The sequence below is a fragment of the Pleurodeles waltl genome, chromosome 8 (assembly GCF_031143425.1).
Source record: "Pleurodeles waltl isolate 20211129_DDA chromosome 8, aPleWal1.hap1.20221129, whole genome shotgun sequence".
In the NCBI taxonomy this organism is placed as follows: domain Eukaryota; kingdom Metazoa; phylum Chordata; class Amphibia; order Caudata; family Salamandridae; genus Pleurodeles; species Pleurodeles waltl.
The window spans coordinates 1,390,142,017-1,390,159,143 of NC_090447.1; the positions used below are offsets into that span (position 1 = coordinate 1,390,142,017).

The 17,127-nt window shown below is 45.4% G+C and overlaps 1 protein-coding gene across 3 annotated transcripts in view; it reads right to left on the reverse strand.

Moving 5' to 3' along the window:
* CEP295 (centrosomal protein 295) overlaps positions 1–17,127 on the reverse strand; it is a 541,368-nt gene that overhangs the window by 205,009 nt on the left and 319,232 nt on the right. For all 3 annotated transcript variants that reach the window (XM_069202438.1, XM_069202439.1, XM_069202440.1), the window contains 4 exons: positions 8,026–8,123; positions 6,835–7,915; positions 1,616–1,733; positions 129–275 (listed from right to left, as the gene is read on the reverse strand). In XM_069202438.1, coding sequence (XP_069058539.1) covers positions 129–275; positions 1,616–1,733; positions 6,835–7,915; positions 8,026–8,123 — 1,444 coding nt within the window. The remainder of the gene's footprint in view (positions 1–128; positions 276–1,615; positions 1,734–6,834; positions 7,916–8,025; positions 8,124–17,127) is intronic.

A 17,127-nucleotide genomic window follows, 5' to 3' on the forward strand; every position in this document is an offset into this window, starting at 1 on the left:
ATGTAAAAAAACATGAAACATTTAATAGAGAGTTACATTTTTACTTGCTCTAACAATATTTTCTTTTTTTAACAAGTCCCAAAACTATTGGGGTAATTCAAGTAGCAAAAATTATGTCAAACACTTACCTGTGATCGACAGCCTGCCACTTTTAGGCGATTCGATTTCTTGGATAGCACTTAGTTCGTGTTGCTCTAAGACAGGCCCCAGTTTTATTTTTGTGACTGGTGGTTTTGAAGGCCTCCATTTATGCTCTTTTCCAAGAAGTATATGTTCTTTGTTTGAGCAAGAAACAGCAAACATACATGAGTAAATATTTCAAATGAATTCCTTTTAAAGCAATTTGGTACATTAATTTGCACAACACAGTTCTGAGGTGGACTTTAAAGAATTCACCACTAAAAGAAATGAACATTAAATTAAAACATGAACCTATTACTACTTTCTAATGTTTATTTAAATGGAAGAAAGGGTTTGTTAAAATGGAATGGAAATAATTTATTAACTAAGAAACGAGTCCTGGTACGACTGAGCTAGTAAAGATGGGCAGATCATGCAAAAGAAATTCATAGGATCAAGTGCATAAGGACTACAAAAGATGGAGAGCAATGGTACACCAGAATGTCTCAAACTTTCAGGAGCCACCTAACCATCAATTTAATAAAACATCTAGTGGAAACATTTAGTTGAATTTAAATGCAGAAAGAGGGAGTGCCTTGACAAAATGCTCATTATAGTAAAGATCTACAAAGTTTAGTAACATACAGCAGTCTTAATATTGCAGTCACCAAAGGGTTCAGGGTGCCTGTTACAGGAGTAGGACGATGTATGCACTACAAATTAACAAAACATGCACAAATACACAAAAATACAACATTAATATCTTTAAAACTGTTGCCGGGTTTTTGCTGGAAAATAAATCTGTAGAGCAGCGTGTCTGTACCAAAAGCAGGGGTAAATACAGAGACCATGTCTCTCTTGGTTGCTCAAGCATTTTTTCTCATATCAATTTACTGTGTTTGACCCCCACCACATATGCTGAAAAGGTGCTAACTGCATTTACTACTGCTGATAAACAGACTGGCATAGAGAGTTCTCCAAAGAAATGTAGATATTTATCATATTCCCACTCTTTCCATAAAGTATATAAATGTTTAGAATCTGAACTCTAGAATCTGGTGGTCACCATTTTGGTAGTCGATCTCTGTTGCATCTCCAGTAGGATTCTCACTTTTTTAACAATGTCCCTCGAAGATGACAACATTTCAACCAATAAATCACTATTGATTTTTGAAGGAAATAACTTCCGTTTTCCCAGCAAAAATAAGTTGTATTAATCATAAGAAGTTGACCAATGGGAGTGAACCCTTTGGAGCAAGCAATATTCAACCTAGTCTCACATTTCACATGATGCATGTCGAATTAGTATTTTAAAAATATTTGTACAAAAAGATAGGAAAATATGTGGCATATCTTTCAACGTTTATTTTTAAACATTATGTTGTAGCTGGCTTACAGGGGGACTCATATTCTTCCAGGGTCAGGAAAATAAACTAATCTCAAACAAATTGGTTGATAAAAAAAACTAAAGTACGCAAGAAAGTCCAATACTCACTTTGCTCTTTGAAAGGGGTGACTTCCTCATTATTGTGTTCCACAGCTCTTAAGATGGAGGAGATTAAACTCATTTGCTGATCGTTTGGATTTTGAGACAGACCAATGGGCTCTGCAATCTGAGAGAGGGAACAGACATTCTTTATGATTAACCCTACCATTAAACACCAAATCATACCATTGAAAATCTGACTGAGACAGTAACAGAAGCAATATTTTATGTTTCTTAGAGTGATAATTGATTCTAATTCAAAATGCAATATGAAAATCTGAGATGTTAATGAGCTCACCTGACAGCAAAGGTGATCACTATTCCCATGCCATTTGAGAAAGCACCATCATTATATCAGCAGGATCACAAGGTCCTTGAGAAACGGTACAGGAAGAATGCGATGTCGCAGTGAAAAGTTATGTACCTGTGATAATGTTGCTAGTGGATACTTTATTTCTTTTATAGGTTCTTTATCTTAGACAATACGCGGCAGCCATTCAAAGAATAAATGAAGACTAATACACATGCCTGATTAAATATCACATTTTCATATGAAAGCTGAGATAGTCAAAGAAATGTTACTTACCCAGTAAGCATCTGTTTGTGGGAAGTAGTGCTGTAAAGTCACATGCTTACCATAATCCTGCCATCTAGTGTTGGGCTCAGATGTGCGCAAGTTGTTGTTCTTCTAAGAAAGTGTTTTGAGTCACAAGGTATGGTGACACCTTCTCTTGCTGGTAATGTGCACGTTAATCACCTCTACTGTTAGATTGTTTTCCGGAAAGGAGGATGAGGATGGAATGTGGTGCAGAGAGTAGTATAGTGAGATGCCCATGCAGAAGAAAGTTGTGATAATGTATAAGATTACCTATAACCAGCACAGGTGCCTGGGGAGGAGGGTGTTCACATGTGAATCTACAGCACTGCATGCCATAAACAGATGCTTACTGGGTAAGCAACATTTTCTGTTCAAGGCATGTGTGGCTGTAGTTACACATTCTCAGCATAAACTGTAAAAGCAGTCCTACTCCATAAGAGGTGAGTAGCTTGTGGGGATTACAGTTGTTTGAAATAATGTACACAGAACTGCTTGGCCCACATTGGCTTGTTGACTGGCCAGCACATCTACACAGTAATGTTTGGTAAATGTATGCTGTGTAGCCCATGTAGCTACTTTACATATGTCACCATAGGTATATGTAAGGAAATGCCTCCTTGGCATGGTTACCCCCTGACGTTTTGCCTTTGCTGATGCTAAGTTTTGATTTGAAAGTGTGCTGAGGCCTGCTAACCAGGCCCCAGCACCAGTGTTCTTTCCCTAACCTGTAATTTTGTTTTCACAATTGGCACACCCTGGCATCCAGATAAGTCCCTTGTAACTGGTACCCCTGGTACCAAGGGCCCTGATGCCAGGGAAGGTCTCTAAGGGCTGCAGCATATCTTATGCCACCCTGGGGACCCCTCACTCAGCATAGACACACTCCTTGCCAGCTTGTGTGTGCTGGTGAGGACAAAACGAGTAAGTCGACATGGCACTCACCTCAGGGTGCCATGCCAACCTCACACTGCCTATGCAGTATAGATAAGTCACCCCTCTAGCAGGCCTTACAGCCCTAAGGCAGGGTGCACTATACCATAGGTGAGGGCACCAGTGCATGAGCACTGTGCCCCTACAGTGTCTAAGCAAAATCTTAGACATTGTAAGTGCAGGGTAGCCATAAGAGTATATGGTCTGGGAGTCTGTCATACAAGAACTCCACAGCACCATAATGGCTACACTGAAAACTGGGAAGTTTGGTATCAAACTTCTCAGCACAATAAATGCACACTGATGCCAGTGTTCATTTTATTGTAACATACACACCAGAGGGCACCTTAGAGGTGTCCCCTGAAACCTTAACCAACTACCCATGTAGGATGACTGGTTTTAGGAGCCTGCCACACTCGAGACATGTTGCTGGCCACATGGGGAGAGTGCCTTTGTCACTCTGTGGCTAGTAACAAAGCCTGTACTGGGTGGAGATGCTTATCACCTCCCCCTTGCAGGAACTGTAACACCTGGCGGTGAGCCTCAAAGGCTCACCCCCTTTGTTACAGCACCCCAGGGCATTCCAGCTAGTGGAGTTGCCCGCCCCCTCCGGCCACGGCCCCACTTTTGGTGGCAAGGCCGGAGGAGATAATGAGAAAAACAAGGAGGAGTCACTGGCCAGTCAGGACAGCCCCTAAGGCAACCTGAGCTGAGGTGACTCTGACTTTTAGAAATCCTCCATCTTGCAGATGGAGGATTCCCCCAATAGGGATAGGAATGTGACCCATCCCCTTGGGAGGAGGCACAAAGAGGGTGTAGCCACCCTCAGGGATAGTAGCCATTGGCTACTGCCCTCCCAGACCTAAACGCACCCCTAAATTCTGTATTTAGGGGCTCCCATGAACCTAGTAACTCAGATTCCAGCAACCTAAGAAGAAGAGGACTGCTAAGCTGAAAAACCCTGCAGAGAAGACGGAGACACCAACTGCTTTGGCCCCAGCTCTACCGGCCTGTCTCCCCCCTTCTAAAGACACTGCTCCAGCGACGCTCTCCCCAGGGACCAGCGACCTCTGAATCCTCAGAGGACTACCCTGCTCTAGAAGGACCAAGAAACTCCTGAGGACAGCGGCTCTGTTCATCCAAGATTGCAACTTTGTTTCAAAGGAGCAACTTTAAAACAACTGCGTTTCCCGCCGGAAGCGTGAGACTTGCTACTCTGCACCAGACGCCCCCGGCTCGACTTGTGGAGAAACAACACTTCAGGGAGGACTCCCCGGCGACTGCGAGACCGTGAGTAGCCAGAGTTGTCCCCCCTGAGCCCCCACAGCGACGCCTGCAGAGGGAATCCCGAGGCTCCCCCTGACCGCAACTGCCTGACTCCCAGATCCCGACGCCTGGTAAAGACTCTGCACCCGCAGCCCCCAAGACCTGAAAGATCGGAACTTCAGTGCAGGAGTGACCCCCAGGAGGCCCTCTCCCTTGCCCAGGTGGTGGCTACCCCGAGGAGTCCCCCCCTTGCCTACCTGCATCGCTGAAGAGACCCCTTGGTCTCTCATTGAAACCTATTGGAAACCCGACACGTGTTTGCACATTGCACCCGGCCGCCCCCGTGCTGCTGAGGGTGTACTTTCTGTGCTGACTTGTGTTCCCCCCGGTGCCCTACAAAACCCCCCTGGTCTGCCCTCCGAAGACGCGGGTACTTACCTGCGGGCAGACTGGAACCGGGGCACCCCCTTCTCCATTGGAGCCTATGCGTTTTGGGCACCTCTTTGACCTCTGCACCTGACCGGCCCTGAGCTGCTGGTGTGGTAACTTTGGGGTGGCTCTGAACCCCAAACGGTGGGCTACCTTGGACCCAAACGTGAACCCCGTAGGTGGTTTACTTACCTGCAAAAACTAACTAACTCTTACTCCCTCCAGGAACTGTTGAAAATTGCACAGTGTCTAGTTTTAAAATAGCTATATGTGATTTATTTGAAAACTGTGTGTGCTATTTTGATTATTCAAAGTTCCTAAAGTACCTACCTGCAATACCTTTCATTTGAAGTATTACATGTAAATTTTGAACCTGTTGTTCTTAAAATAAACTAAGAAAAGATATTTTTCTATACAAAAACCTATTGACCTGGAATGGTCTCCGAGTGTGTGTTCCTCATTTATCGCCTGTGTGTGTTCAACAAATGCTTAACACTACTCCTTTGATAAGCCTACTGCTCGACCACACTACCACAAAATAGAGCATTAGTATTATCTCTTTTTGCCACTATCTTACCTCAAAGGGGAACCCTTGGACTCTGTGCATACTATTCCTTACTTTGAAATAGTGCATACAGAGCCAACTCCCTACATTGGTGGAGCAGCAGTGGGGTACAAGACTTTGCATTTGCTGGACTACTCAGCCAATACCTGATCACACGACAAATTCCAAAAATTGTCATTAGAAACTGATTTTTGCAATTTGAGCTATTTTTCTAATTTTTTAAAAGTCCTGCTAGGGCCTTGTGTTAGTCCCTGTTAGCATTTCTATTAGAGTTTAAAAGTTTTTGTAAAGGTTTGAATTAAGTTCTAGAGATAGTTTTAGATTCTTAAAAAGTATTCCAACTTTTAGAAACATAATGTCTAATGCAGAAGAGAATGTGATGGAACTCGACCTCACCCCTTACCTCCATCTTAGGATGAGGGAGTGTGTGTTCCTCATTTATTGCCTGTGTGTGTACAACAAATGCTTAACACTACTCCTTTGATAAGCCTAATGCTCGACCACACTACCACAAAATAGAGCATTAGAATTATCTCTTTTTGCCACTATCTTACCTCTAAGGGGACCCCCTGGGACTCTGTGCATACTATTCCTTACTTTGAAATAGTGCATACAGAGCCAACTTCCTACAGGAAGCATTCAAGCCTAACTGCTAGAGTCCTCGTAAGGAACACAGGAGCTGTGTGCTATCAGAGTGCAACAATGATAGTGGAAGTAAAGGTTAATGCCCTATCCACCCCAGTGATGTGGCATGACTCTTCTAAGATGGGAGGCCAGAGGATGACCGGGACCACATGGACAGTAGAGGTCTTGCCCCTAAAGCCCCTGCTCTTGGACAGCAAGGTTGAGGTACTGGAGGATGAGACACTGGTGGAAGGATTGAATTAAAAATAAGCTCTTGTCTTGAACACCTACAAACGCTTGAAGGGTTGGAAAGACATTTGGGAACCGGCCTGTACCACCTGACTGTTATGCCACACCACTTTGTAAAAAAACAATCACATTAAAAATACTGAAAAGTTCAAAGCAGTTGCTCATCATTCCAGAGTGTGCTATTAGAATTGAACGGGAGAGACATACAAAAACAGAATTTATGCACAAGTTCATCAGTGCTTGGGACCTTTGGTCTTCTAGTACAGTGGTTTTGCCCTTTTTTGAGGGGTGGGCAGCCAAGGAAATGTATATGATTTGCACTTTTGCATATATGGGCATGCAGCACTTAAGAAAAAGTGAGAACAACTGATAAAGGGGAAAGTTCATGTACAGTACTAAAAGGGAAGGCATGCTTGAGGTTTCAAAAATACTAAGAGGCTAAGAGAGGTATGGTCTTCTGAAAATAGAATACTTCAAATATTCTGCGGTGCCTATGTCAACCAAAAATTAAATTTGTGTAAGCGTTTTATCAAAAGACATTAAAAGCTTCAATTAACGTTTAAATACCTGCTTGTCTTGAAGAAAATCAAACAAAGCCTCCTGCTGCCTTTGCATCTGTGATTTCAACTCATTCTGTTTTTGGATCAGAGCTTGCTCCTGCAGTTTCTGCCTAGAGAGCAGCAACTCTCTCTGCTGATCCAGCTGCAATTGTAGTTCTTTGAGGTGGTTTTGGTGAGCCTCAATTTCCCTTGAAGAAGCCAGCAACTGTTGCTGATACTGTACAGGGTCAGAAAAGGGAGGCGAAGGGTAATGGCCATTCAGTGTCTGTGGTTCATGAACTGCTCTTTTCTCAATGTGCTGCCCACAAAGCAAAGAACCAGCCTGTGCGTTGGACAGAGATGGTGGTGTAGTGGATTGTACCTCTTGGTGCTGTAATGCGGCAATATGTTCAGGTAAAATCAACATAGTCCTAGGAGCTTCTTGTAAATCTGGAACTAACTCCTCTGCAGAGTTCTCAGCAGTAGGTGGTTTTGGAAGATACTGGCCCTGGCAGAAATCTACAACCGGCTTTTGATCTTGCTCGAAATATTCTTTATGCACACTTGGATGCATCCACTGCAATCTAGTCTGCGACTGTGGCCCAAATGAGCTACTTGGCTCAGGCAATGCAACAGATTCAAGATGGCTGCACAAAGAAGCTGGTTGTTTGGTTTCAGAGACTGGCTGTTTACTCAATGCACCAAAAACTGCCATTGATTCCAAATAAAGCCTCTGATTAACCTGCTGAAAGTCATTCTTACAAATCTGGTACTGCTCTGCTAGCTCACTAGGGCACACTTGTGGCCTTGTAAAATGGGGACTCTGCTCAGAGTCCCTTGGTATAACTGCAGTATTTAAGAGACATGGAGCCAAAGATTCTGCATTTTCTTTGAAGGAAACGAGTTCAAATTGGGATTTTTTTCCTGGAGATAACTTATGAAGCCCAGTTCCAGAGGTTCCAGGTAACTGTCCAACAGAAGGATCCCCCTTTAGCTGGCCAGTAGAGAGGTCCACCAAAGATGTAGATAAAGAAGGATATCTTTTCCTCAGTATATTCTGATAATCCTGAAGTCGTTTCCGTGCCTCTTCAACGGATTGCTGATGCTGCCTAAAAGGAAAACAAATTGCAACAAAGAATAAAAACAATGTTGCAATGTGAAAAACAGAATGCTTCTATGAAACTTTAGTTTAAGAAGTTTACTAGAAATGAACACATACTTGCTTTGCTGGAGAAGACGGTGCTGATAATTACGAATTATCTCCAGATGTTGATCCTCTTTGAGCCTTTCACTTTCCGGACTTCCAACAGCTTTGCTCTGAACGGACAGTTACATGTTAGTCTTGATTTAAAACCGTAATTTTTTTTAAAAACAGTACAATTTCAGAAAGAAAATAAAACAAATAACCTCATATTCACAATACAGTCCCTTAAGTGTACTTTTAATGATTCCTAACATTTTTTAAATACTTCTAGGCCGAAACTGAATAAATAAATATATATATATATATATATATATATATATATATATATATATATATATGGAAAATGTCACTTACCCAGTGTACATCTGTTCGTGGCATGTCGTGCTGCAGATTCACATGCTATGCATATCGATTCCGACATCTTGTGTTGGGCTCAGTGTTACAAGTTGTTTTTCTTCAAAGAAGTTTTTTAGAGTCACGGGATCGAGTGACTCCTCCTCTTGTGTTCCATTGCGCATGGGCATCGACTCCATTGTTAGATTGTTTTCCTGCAGAGGGTAAAGGAAGGAGTGATAGAGTATATAAGTGTAAAAAGAGATGTCCATGCAAATGTAAATGTATATACATATGTACAAATGTGTTCACTTAAATGACTAAAGGCTTCCGGGGAGAAAGGGAGGGTGCATGTGAATCTGCAGCACAACATGCCACAAACAGATGTACACTGGGTAAGTGGCATTTTCCGTTTGATGGCATGTGTAGCTGCAGATACATATGTTATGCATAGTCTACAAAGCAGTCTGTCCTCCCAAAATAGCGGTGGCTAGCCTGTAGGAGTTAAAGTTGTTTGAAATAATGTTCTTAAAACAGCTTGTCATACTGTGGCTTGTTGTTGTGATAATACGTCCACACAGTAGTGTTTAGTAAATTTATGAGGTGTTAACCATGTAGCTGCTTTACATATTTCAGCCATTGGTATATTCCCTAAAAAAAAAAAAAAAAGCCATTGTTGCTCCTTTCTTTCGTGTAGAATGTGCTTTTGGGGTGTTGACTAGTTGTCTTTTTGCATTGATATAGCATGTTTGTATGCACCTTACAATCCATCTTGCTAAACCTTGTTTTGATATAAGATTGCCTGTATGTGGTTGTTGGAAAGCCACAAAAAGTTGTTTTGTTTTTCTAAATTGTTTAGTTCTGTCTATATAGTACATTAGAGCTCTTTTTAGGTCTAATATATGTAGAGCTCTTTCTGCCACAGAATCTGGCTGTGGGAAGATTGATATGAAATAGTGAGACTACTTTTGGCAGAAATGTTGGATTTCTTAGTACAACTTTGTGTTTTTGTACTTGGAAAAAATGTCCCTCAAGAGTAAAAGCTTGTATTTCACTTACTCTTCTTAAAGAAGTAATGGCTACTGTAGGAAGTTGGCTCTGTATGTGCTATTTCAAAGTAAGGAATAGCATGCACAGAGTCCAAGGGTTCCCCTTAGAGGTAAAATAGTGGTAAAAATAGATAATACTAATGCTCTATTTTGTGGTAGTGTGGTCGAGCAGTAGGCTTATCCAAGGAGTAGTGTTAAGCATTTGTTGTACATACACAAGACAATAAATGAGGTACACACACTCAGAGACAAATCCAGCCAATAGGTTTTTATATAGAAAAATATCTTTTCTTAGTTTATTTTAAGAACCACAGGTTCAAATTCTACATGTAATATCTCATTCGAAAGGTATTGCAGGTAAGTACTTTAGGAACTTCAAATCATCAAAATTGCATGTATACTTTTCAAGTTATGGACAAATAGCTGTTTTGAAAGTGGACACTTAGTGCAATTTTCACAGTTCCTAGGGGAGGTAAGTATTCGTTAGATTAACCAGGTAAGTAAGACACTTACAGGGCTCAGTTCTTGGTCCAAGGTAGCCCACCGTTGGGGGTTCAGAGCAACCCCAAAGTCACCACCCCAGCAGCTCAGGGCCGGTCAGGTGCAGAGTCCAAAGTGGTGCCCAAAACACATAGGCTAGAATGGAGAGAAGGGGGTGCCCCGGTTCCGGTCTGCTTGCAGGTAAGTACCCGCGTCTTCGGAGGGCAGACCAGGGGGGTTTTGTAGGGCACCGGGGGGGACACAAGTCCACACAGAAATTTCACCCTCAGCGGCGCGGGGGCGGCCGGGTGCAGTGTAGAAACAAGCGTCGGGTTCGCAATGTTAGTCTATGAGAGATCTCGGGATCTCTTCAGCGCTGCAGGCAGGCAAGGGGGGGATTCCTCGGGGAAACCTCCTCTTGGGCAAGGGAGAGGGACTCCTGGGGGTCACTCCTCCAGTGAAAGTTCGGTCCTTCAGGTCCTGGGGGCTGCGGGTGCAGGGTCTCTCCCAGGTGTCGGGACTTTGGATTCAAGGAGTCGCGGTCAGGGGAAGCCTCGGGATTCCCTCTGCAGGCGGCGCTGTGGGGGCTCAGGGGGGACAGGTTTTTGTACTCACAGTCTTAGAGTAGTCCTGGGGTCCCTCCTGAGGCGTCGGATCTCCACCAGCCGAGTCGGGGTCGCCGGGTGCAGTGTTGCAAGTCTCACGCTTCTTGCGGGGAGCTTGCAGGGTTCTTTAAAGCTGCTGGAAACAAAGTTGCAGCTTTTCTTGGAGCAGGTCCGCTGTCCTCGGGAGTTTCTTGTCTTTTCGAAGCAGGGGCAGTCCTCAGAGGATGTCGAGGTCGCTGGTCCCTTCGGAAGGCGTCGCTGGAGCAGGATCTTTGGAAGGCAGGAGACAGGCCGGTGAGTTTCTGGAGCCAAGGCAGTTGTCGTCTTCTGGTCTTCCTCTGCAGGGGTTTTTCAGCTAGGCAGTCCTTCTTCTTGTAGTTGCAGGAATCTGATTTTCTAGGGTTCAGGGTAGCCCTTAAATACTAAATTTAAGGGCGTGTTTAGGTCTGGGGGGTTAGTAGCCAATGGCTACTAGCCCTGAGGGTGGGTACACCCTCTTTGTGCCTCCTCCCAAGGGGAGGGGGTCACAATCCTAACCCTATTGGGGGAATCCTCCATCTGCAAGATGGAGGATTTCTAAAAGTTAGAGTCACCTCAGCTCAGGACACCTTAGGGGCTGTCCTGACTGGCCAGTGACTCCTCCTTGTTATTCTCATTATTTTCTCCGGCCTTGCCGCCAAAAGTGGGGCCTGGCCGGAGGGGGCGGGCAACTCCACTAGCTGGAGTGTCCTGCTGGGTTGGCACAAAGGAGGTGAGCCTTTGAGGCTCACCGCCAGGTGTGACAATTCCTGCCTGGGAGAGGTGTTAGCATCTCCACCCAGTGCAGGCTTTGTTACTGGCCTCAGAGTGACAAAGGCACTCTCCCCATGGGGCCAGCAACATGTCTCGGTTTGTGGCAGGCTGCTAAAACTAGTCAGCCTACACAGATAGTCGGTTAAGTTTCAGGGGGCACCTCTAAGGTGCCCTCTGGGGTGTATTTTACAATAAAATGTACACTGGCATCAGTGTGCATTTATTGTGCTGAGAAGTTTGATACCAAACTTCCCAGTTTTCAGTGTAGCCACTATGGTGCTGTGGAGTTCGTGTTTGACAGACTCCCAGACCATATACTCTTATGGCTACCCTGCACTTACAATGTCCAAGGTTTTGTTTAGACACTGTAGGGGTACCATGCTCATGCACTGGTACCCTCACCTATGGTATAGTGCACCCTGCCTTAGGGCTGTAAGGCCTGCTAGAGGGGTGTCTTACCTATACTGCATAGGCAGTGAGAGGCTGGCATGGCACCCTGAGGGGAGTGCCATGTCGACTTACTCGTTTTGTCCTCACTAGCACACACAAGCTGGTAAGCAGTGTGTCTGTGCTGAGTGAGAGGTCTCCAGGGTGGCATAAGACATGCTGCAGCCCTTAGAGACCTTCCCTGGCATCAGGGCCCTTGGTACTAGAAGTACCAGTTACAAGGGACTTATCTGGATGCCAGGGTCTGCCAATTGTGGATACAAAAGTACAGGTTAGGGAAAGAACACTGGTGCTGGGGCCTGGTTAGCAGGCCTCAGCACACTTTCAATTGTAAACATAGCATCAGCAAAGGCAAAAAAGTCAGGGGGCAACCATGCCAAGGAGGCATTTCCTTACACAACCCCCCCCCAAACGAAAGAGGATGAGACTAACCTTTCCCAAGAGAGTCTTCATTTTCTAAGTGGAAGAACCTGGAAAGGCCATCTGCATTGGCATGGGCAGTCCCAGGTCTGTGTTCCACTATAAAGTCCATTCCCTGTAGGGAGATGGACCACCTCAACAGTTTAGGATTTTCACCTTTCATTTGCATCAGCCATTTGAAGGGTCTGTGGTCAGTTTGAACTAGGAAGTGAGTCCCAAAGAGGTATGGTCTCAGCTTCTTCAGGGACCAGACCACAGCAAAGGCCTCCCTCTCAATGGCACTCCAACGCTGCTCCCTGGGGAGTAACCTCCTGCTAATGAAAGCAACAGGCTGGTCAAGGCCATCATCATTTGTTTGGGACAAAACTGCCCCTATCCCATGTTCAGAGGCATCAGTCTGCACAATGAACTGCTTAGAATAATCTGGAGCTTTGAGAACTGGTGCTGAGCACATTGCCTGTTTCAGGGTGTCAAAGGCCTGTTGGCAGTCCACAGTCCAGTTCACTTTCTTGGGCATTTTCTTGGAGGTGAGCTCAGTGAGGGCTGTCACAATGGATCCATATCCCTTCACAAACCTCCTGTAGTACCCAGTCAAGCCAAGGAATGCCCTGACTTGAGTCTGGGTTTTTGGAGCTACCCAGTCCAGAATAGTCTGGATCTTGGGTTGGAGTGGCTGAACTTGGCCTCCACCTACAAGGTGTCCCAAGTAAACCACAGTTCCCTGCCCTATCTGGCATTTGGATGCCTTGATAGAGAGGCCTGCAGATTGCAGAGCCTTTAAAACCTTCCTCAGGTGGACCAGGTGATCCTGCCAGGTGGAGCTAAAGACAGCAATATCATCAAGATAAGCTGTGCTAAAGGACTCCAAGCCAGCAAGGACTTGATTCACCAACCTTTGGAAGGTGGCAGGGGCATTCTTTAAACCAAAGGGCATAACAGTAAACTGATAATGCCCATCAGGTGTGGAGAATGCTGTCTTTTCTTTTGCTCCAGGTGCCATTTTTATTTGCCAGTACCCTGCTGTCAAGTCAAAGGTACTTAGAAATTTGGCAGCACCTAATTTATCAATGAGCTCATCAGCTCTTGGAATTGGATGAGCATCTGTCTTGGTGACAGAATTGAGCCCTCTGTAGTCCACACAAAACCTCATCTCTTTCTTTCCATCTGTGGTGTGAGGTTTGGGGACTAAGACCACTGGGCTAGCCCAGGGGCTGTCAGAGCGCTCAATGACTCCCAATTCCAGCATCTTGTGGACTTCCACCTTGATGCTTTCCTTAACATGGTCAGACTGTCTAAAGATTTTGTTCTTGACAGGCATGCTGTCTCCTGTGTCCACATCATGGGTACACAGGTGTGTCTGACCAGGGGTTAAGGAGAAGAGTTCAGGAAACTGTTGTAGGACTCTCCTACAATCAGCTTGCTGTTGGCCAGAGAGGGTGTCTGAGTAGATCACTCCATCCACTGTACCATCTTTTGGGTCTGATGACAGAAGATCAGGGAGAGGTTCACTCTCTGCCTCCTGATCCTCATCTGTTACCATCAACAGATTGACATCAGCCCTGTCGTGGAAGAGCTTAAGGCGGTTTACATGGATCACCCTTTTGGGGCTCCTGCTTGTGCCCAGGTCCACCAAGTAGGTGACCTGACTCTTCCTCTCTAGTACTGGGTAAGGGCCACTCCATTTGTCCTGGAGTGCCCTGGGAGCCACAGGCTCCAGAACCCAGACTTTCTGCCCTGGTTGGAACTCAACCAGTGCAGCCTTTTGGTCATACCAAAACTTCTGGAGCTGTTGGCTGGCCTCAAGGTTTTTGGTTGCCTTTTCCATGTACTCTGCTATTCTAGAGCGAAGGCCAAGTACATAGTCCACTATGTCCTGTTTAGGCTCATGGAGAGGTCTCTCCCAGCCTTCTTTAACAAGGGCAAGTGGTCCCCTTACAGGATGACCAAACAGAAGTTCAAAGGGTGAGAACCCTACTCCCTTCTGTGGTACCTCCCTGTAAGCGAAAAGCAGACATGGCAGGAGGACATCCCATCTCCTTTTGAGTTTTTCTGGGAGCCCCATGATCATGCCTTTTAATGTCTTGTTGAATCTCTCAACTAAGCCATTAGTTTGTGGATGGTAAGGTGTAGTGAATTTATAAGTCACTCCACACTCATTCCACATGTGCTTTAGGTATGCTGACATGAAGTTGGTACCTCTGTCAGACACCACCTCCTTAGGGAAACCCACCCTGGTAAAGATACCAATGAGGGCCTTGGCTACTGCAGGGGCAGTAGTCGACCTAAGGGGAATAGCTTCAGGATACCTGGTAGCATGATCCACTACTACCAGGATATACATATTTCCTGAGGCTGTGGGAGGTTCCAGTGGACCAACTATGTCCACACCCACTCTTTCAAAGGGCACCCCCACCACTGGAAGTGGAATGAGGGGGGCCTTTGGGTGCCCACCTGTCTTACCACTGGCTTGACAGGTGGGGCAGGAGAGGCAAAACTCCTTAACCATGTTGGACATATTGGGCCAGTAGAAGTGGTTGACTAACCTCTCCCACGTCTTGGTTTGTCCCAAATGTCCAGCAAGGGGAATGTCATGGGCCAATGTTAGGATGAACTCTCTGAACAGCTGAGGCACTACCACTCTCCTAGTGGCACCAGGTTTGGGGTCTCTGGCCTCAGTGTACAGGAGCCCATCTTCCCAATAGACCCTATGTGTTCCATTTTTCTTGCCTTTGGACTCTTCAGCAGCTTGCTGCCTAAGGCCTTCAAGAGAGGGACAGGTTTCTTGTCCCTTACACAGCTCTTCCCTTGAGGGTCCCCCTGGGCCTAAGAGCTCAACCTGATAAGGTTCAAGTTCCAAAGGCTCAGTTCCCTCAGAGGGCAGAACTTCTTCCTGAGAAGAGAGGTTCCCTTTCTTTTGCTGTGTTGCAGTGGGTTTCCCAACTGACTTTCCTGTTCTCTTGGTAGGCTGGGCCATTTTTCCAGACTCCAGCTCTACTTTTTCACCCTGTGCCTTGCATTGTGCTCTTGTTTTCACACACACCAGTTCAGGGATACCCAGCATGGCTGCATGGGTTTTTAGCTCTACCTCAGCCCATGCTGAGGACTCCAGGTCATTTCCAAGCAGACAGTCCACTGGGATATTTGAGGAGACCACCACCTGTTTCAGGCCATTGACCCCTCCCCATTCTAAAGTAACCATTGCCATGGGATGTACTTTTCTCTGATTGTCAGCGTTGGTGACTGTGTAAGTTTTTCCAGTCAGGTATTGGCCAGGGGAAACCAGTTTCTCTGTCACCATGGTGACACTGGCACCTGTATCCCTCAGGCCCTCTATTCTAGTCCCATTAATTAAGAGTTGCTGTCTGTATTTTTGCATGTTAGGCGGCCAGACAGCTAGTGTGGCTAAATCCACCCCACCCTCAGAAACTAGAGTAGCTTCAGTGTGGACCCTGATTTGCTCTGGGCACACTGTTGATCCCACTTGGAGACTAGCCATACCAGTGTTACCTGGATGGGAGTTTGGAGTGGAACCTTTCTTGGGACAGGCCTTGTCTCCAGTTTGGTGTCCATGCTGTTTACAGCTATGACACCAGGCCTTTTTGGGATCAAAGTTTTTACCCTTGTACCCATTGTTTTGTGAAGAGGCTCTGGGCCCACCCTCCTGTGCAGGTTTTTGGGGGCCTGTAGAAGACTCTTTACTATTTTTAGTTTTGGTTGTCTCATCACCCTTCTGCTGGGGAGTCTTTGTGACCCCTTTCTTTTGGTCACCCCCTGTTGAAGTCTTGGACACCCTTGTCTTGACCCAATGGTCCGCCTTCTTTCCCAATTCTTGGGGAGAAATTGGTCCTAGGTCTACCAGATGCTGATGCAGTTTATCATTGAAACAATTACTTAACAGGTGTTCTTTCACAAATAAATTGTACAGCCCATCATAATTACTTACACCACTGCCTTGAATCCAACCATCTAGTGTTTTCACTGAGTAGTCAACAAAGTCAACCCAGGTCTGGCTCGAGGATTTTTGAGCCCCCCTGAACCTAATCCTGTACTCCTCAGTGGAGAATCCAAAGCCCTCAATCAGGGTACCCTTCATGAGGTCATAAGATTCTGCATCTTGTCCAGAGAGTGTGAGGAGTCTATCCCTACACTTTCCTGTGAACATTTCCCAAAGGAGAGCACCCCAGTGAGATCTGTTCACTTTTCTGGTTACACAAGCCCTCTCAAAAGCTGTGAACCATTTGGTGATGTCATCACCATCTTCATATTTAGTTACAATCCCTTTGGGGATTTTCAACATGTCAGGAGAATCTCTGACCCTATTTATGTTGCTGCCACCATTGATGGGTCCTAGGCCCATCTCTTGTCTTTCCCTCTCTATGGCTAGGATCTGTCTTTCCAAAGCCAATCTTTTGGCCATCCTGGCTAACTGGATGTCCTCTTCACTGGAGTTATCCTCAGTGATTTCAGAGTTGTTGGTCCCTCCTGTGAGGGAACCAGCATCTCTGACTATTATTTGTGGAGTCAGGGCTTGAGAAGCCCTGCTCTCCCTAAGTAGGACTGGAGGGGGGGAATTTCCCTCCAAGTCACTATCTTCATCCTCTGAGTTGCCATCCTCAGAGGGGTTGGCCTTTTCAAACTCTGCCAAAAGCTCCTGGAGCTGTACTTTGGTAGGTTTGGGGCCCATTGCTATTTTCTTTAGTTTACAGAGTGACCTTAGCTCTCTCATCTGTAGATGGAGGTAAGGTGTGGTGTCGAGTTCCACCACATTCACATCTGTGCTAGACATTATGCTTCTAAAAGTTGGAATACTTTTTAAGAAACTAAAACTGGTTCCAGAATCTAATTCAAACTTTTAACAAACTTTTAAGCTTTAAAAGAAATGCTAAACAGGATCTAACACAAGGCCCTAGCAGGTCTTTTAAGAATTTAGAAAACTTTTCAAATTGCAAAAATCAATTTCTAATGACAATTTTGGAATTTGTCGTGTGATC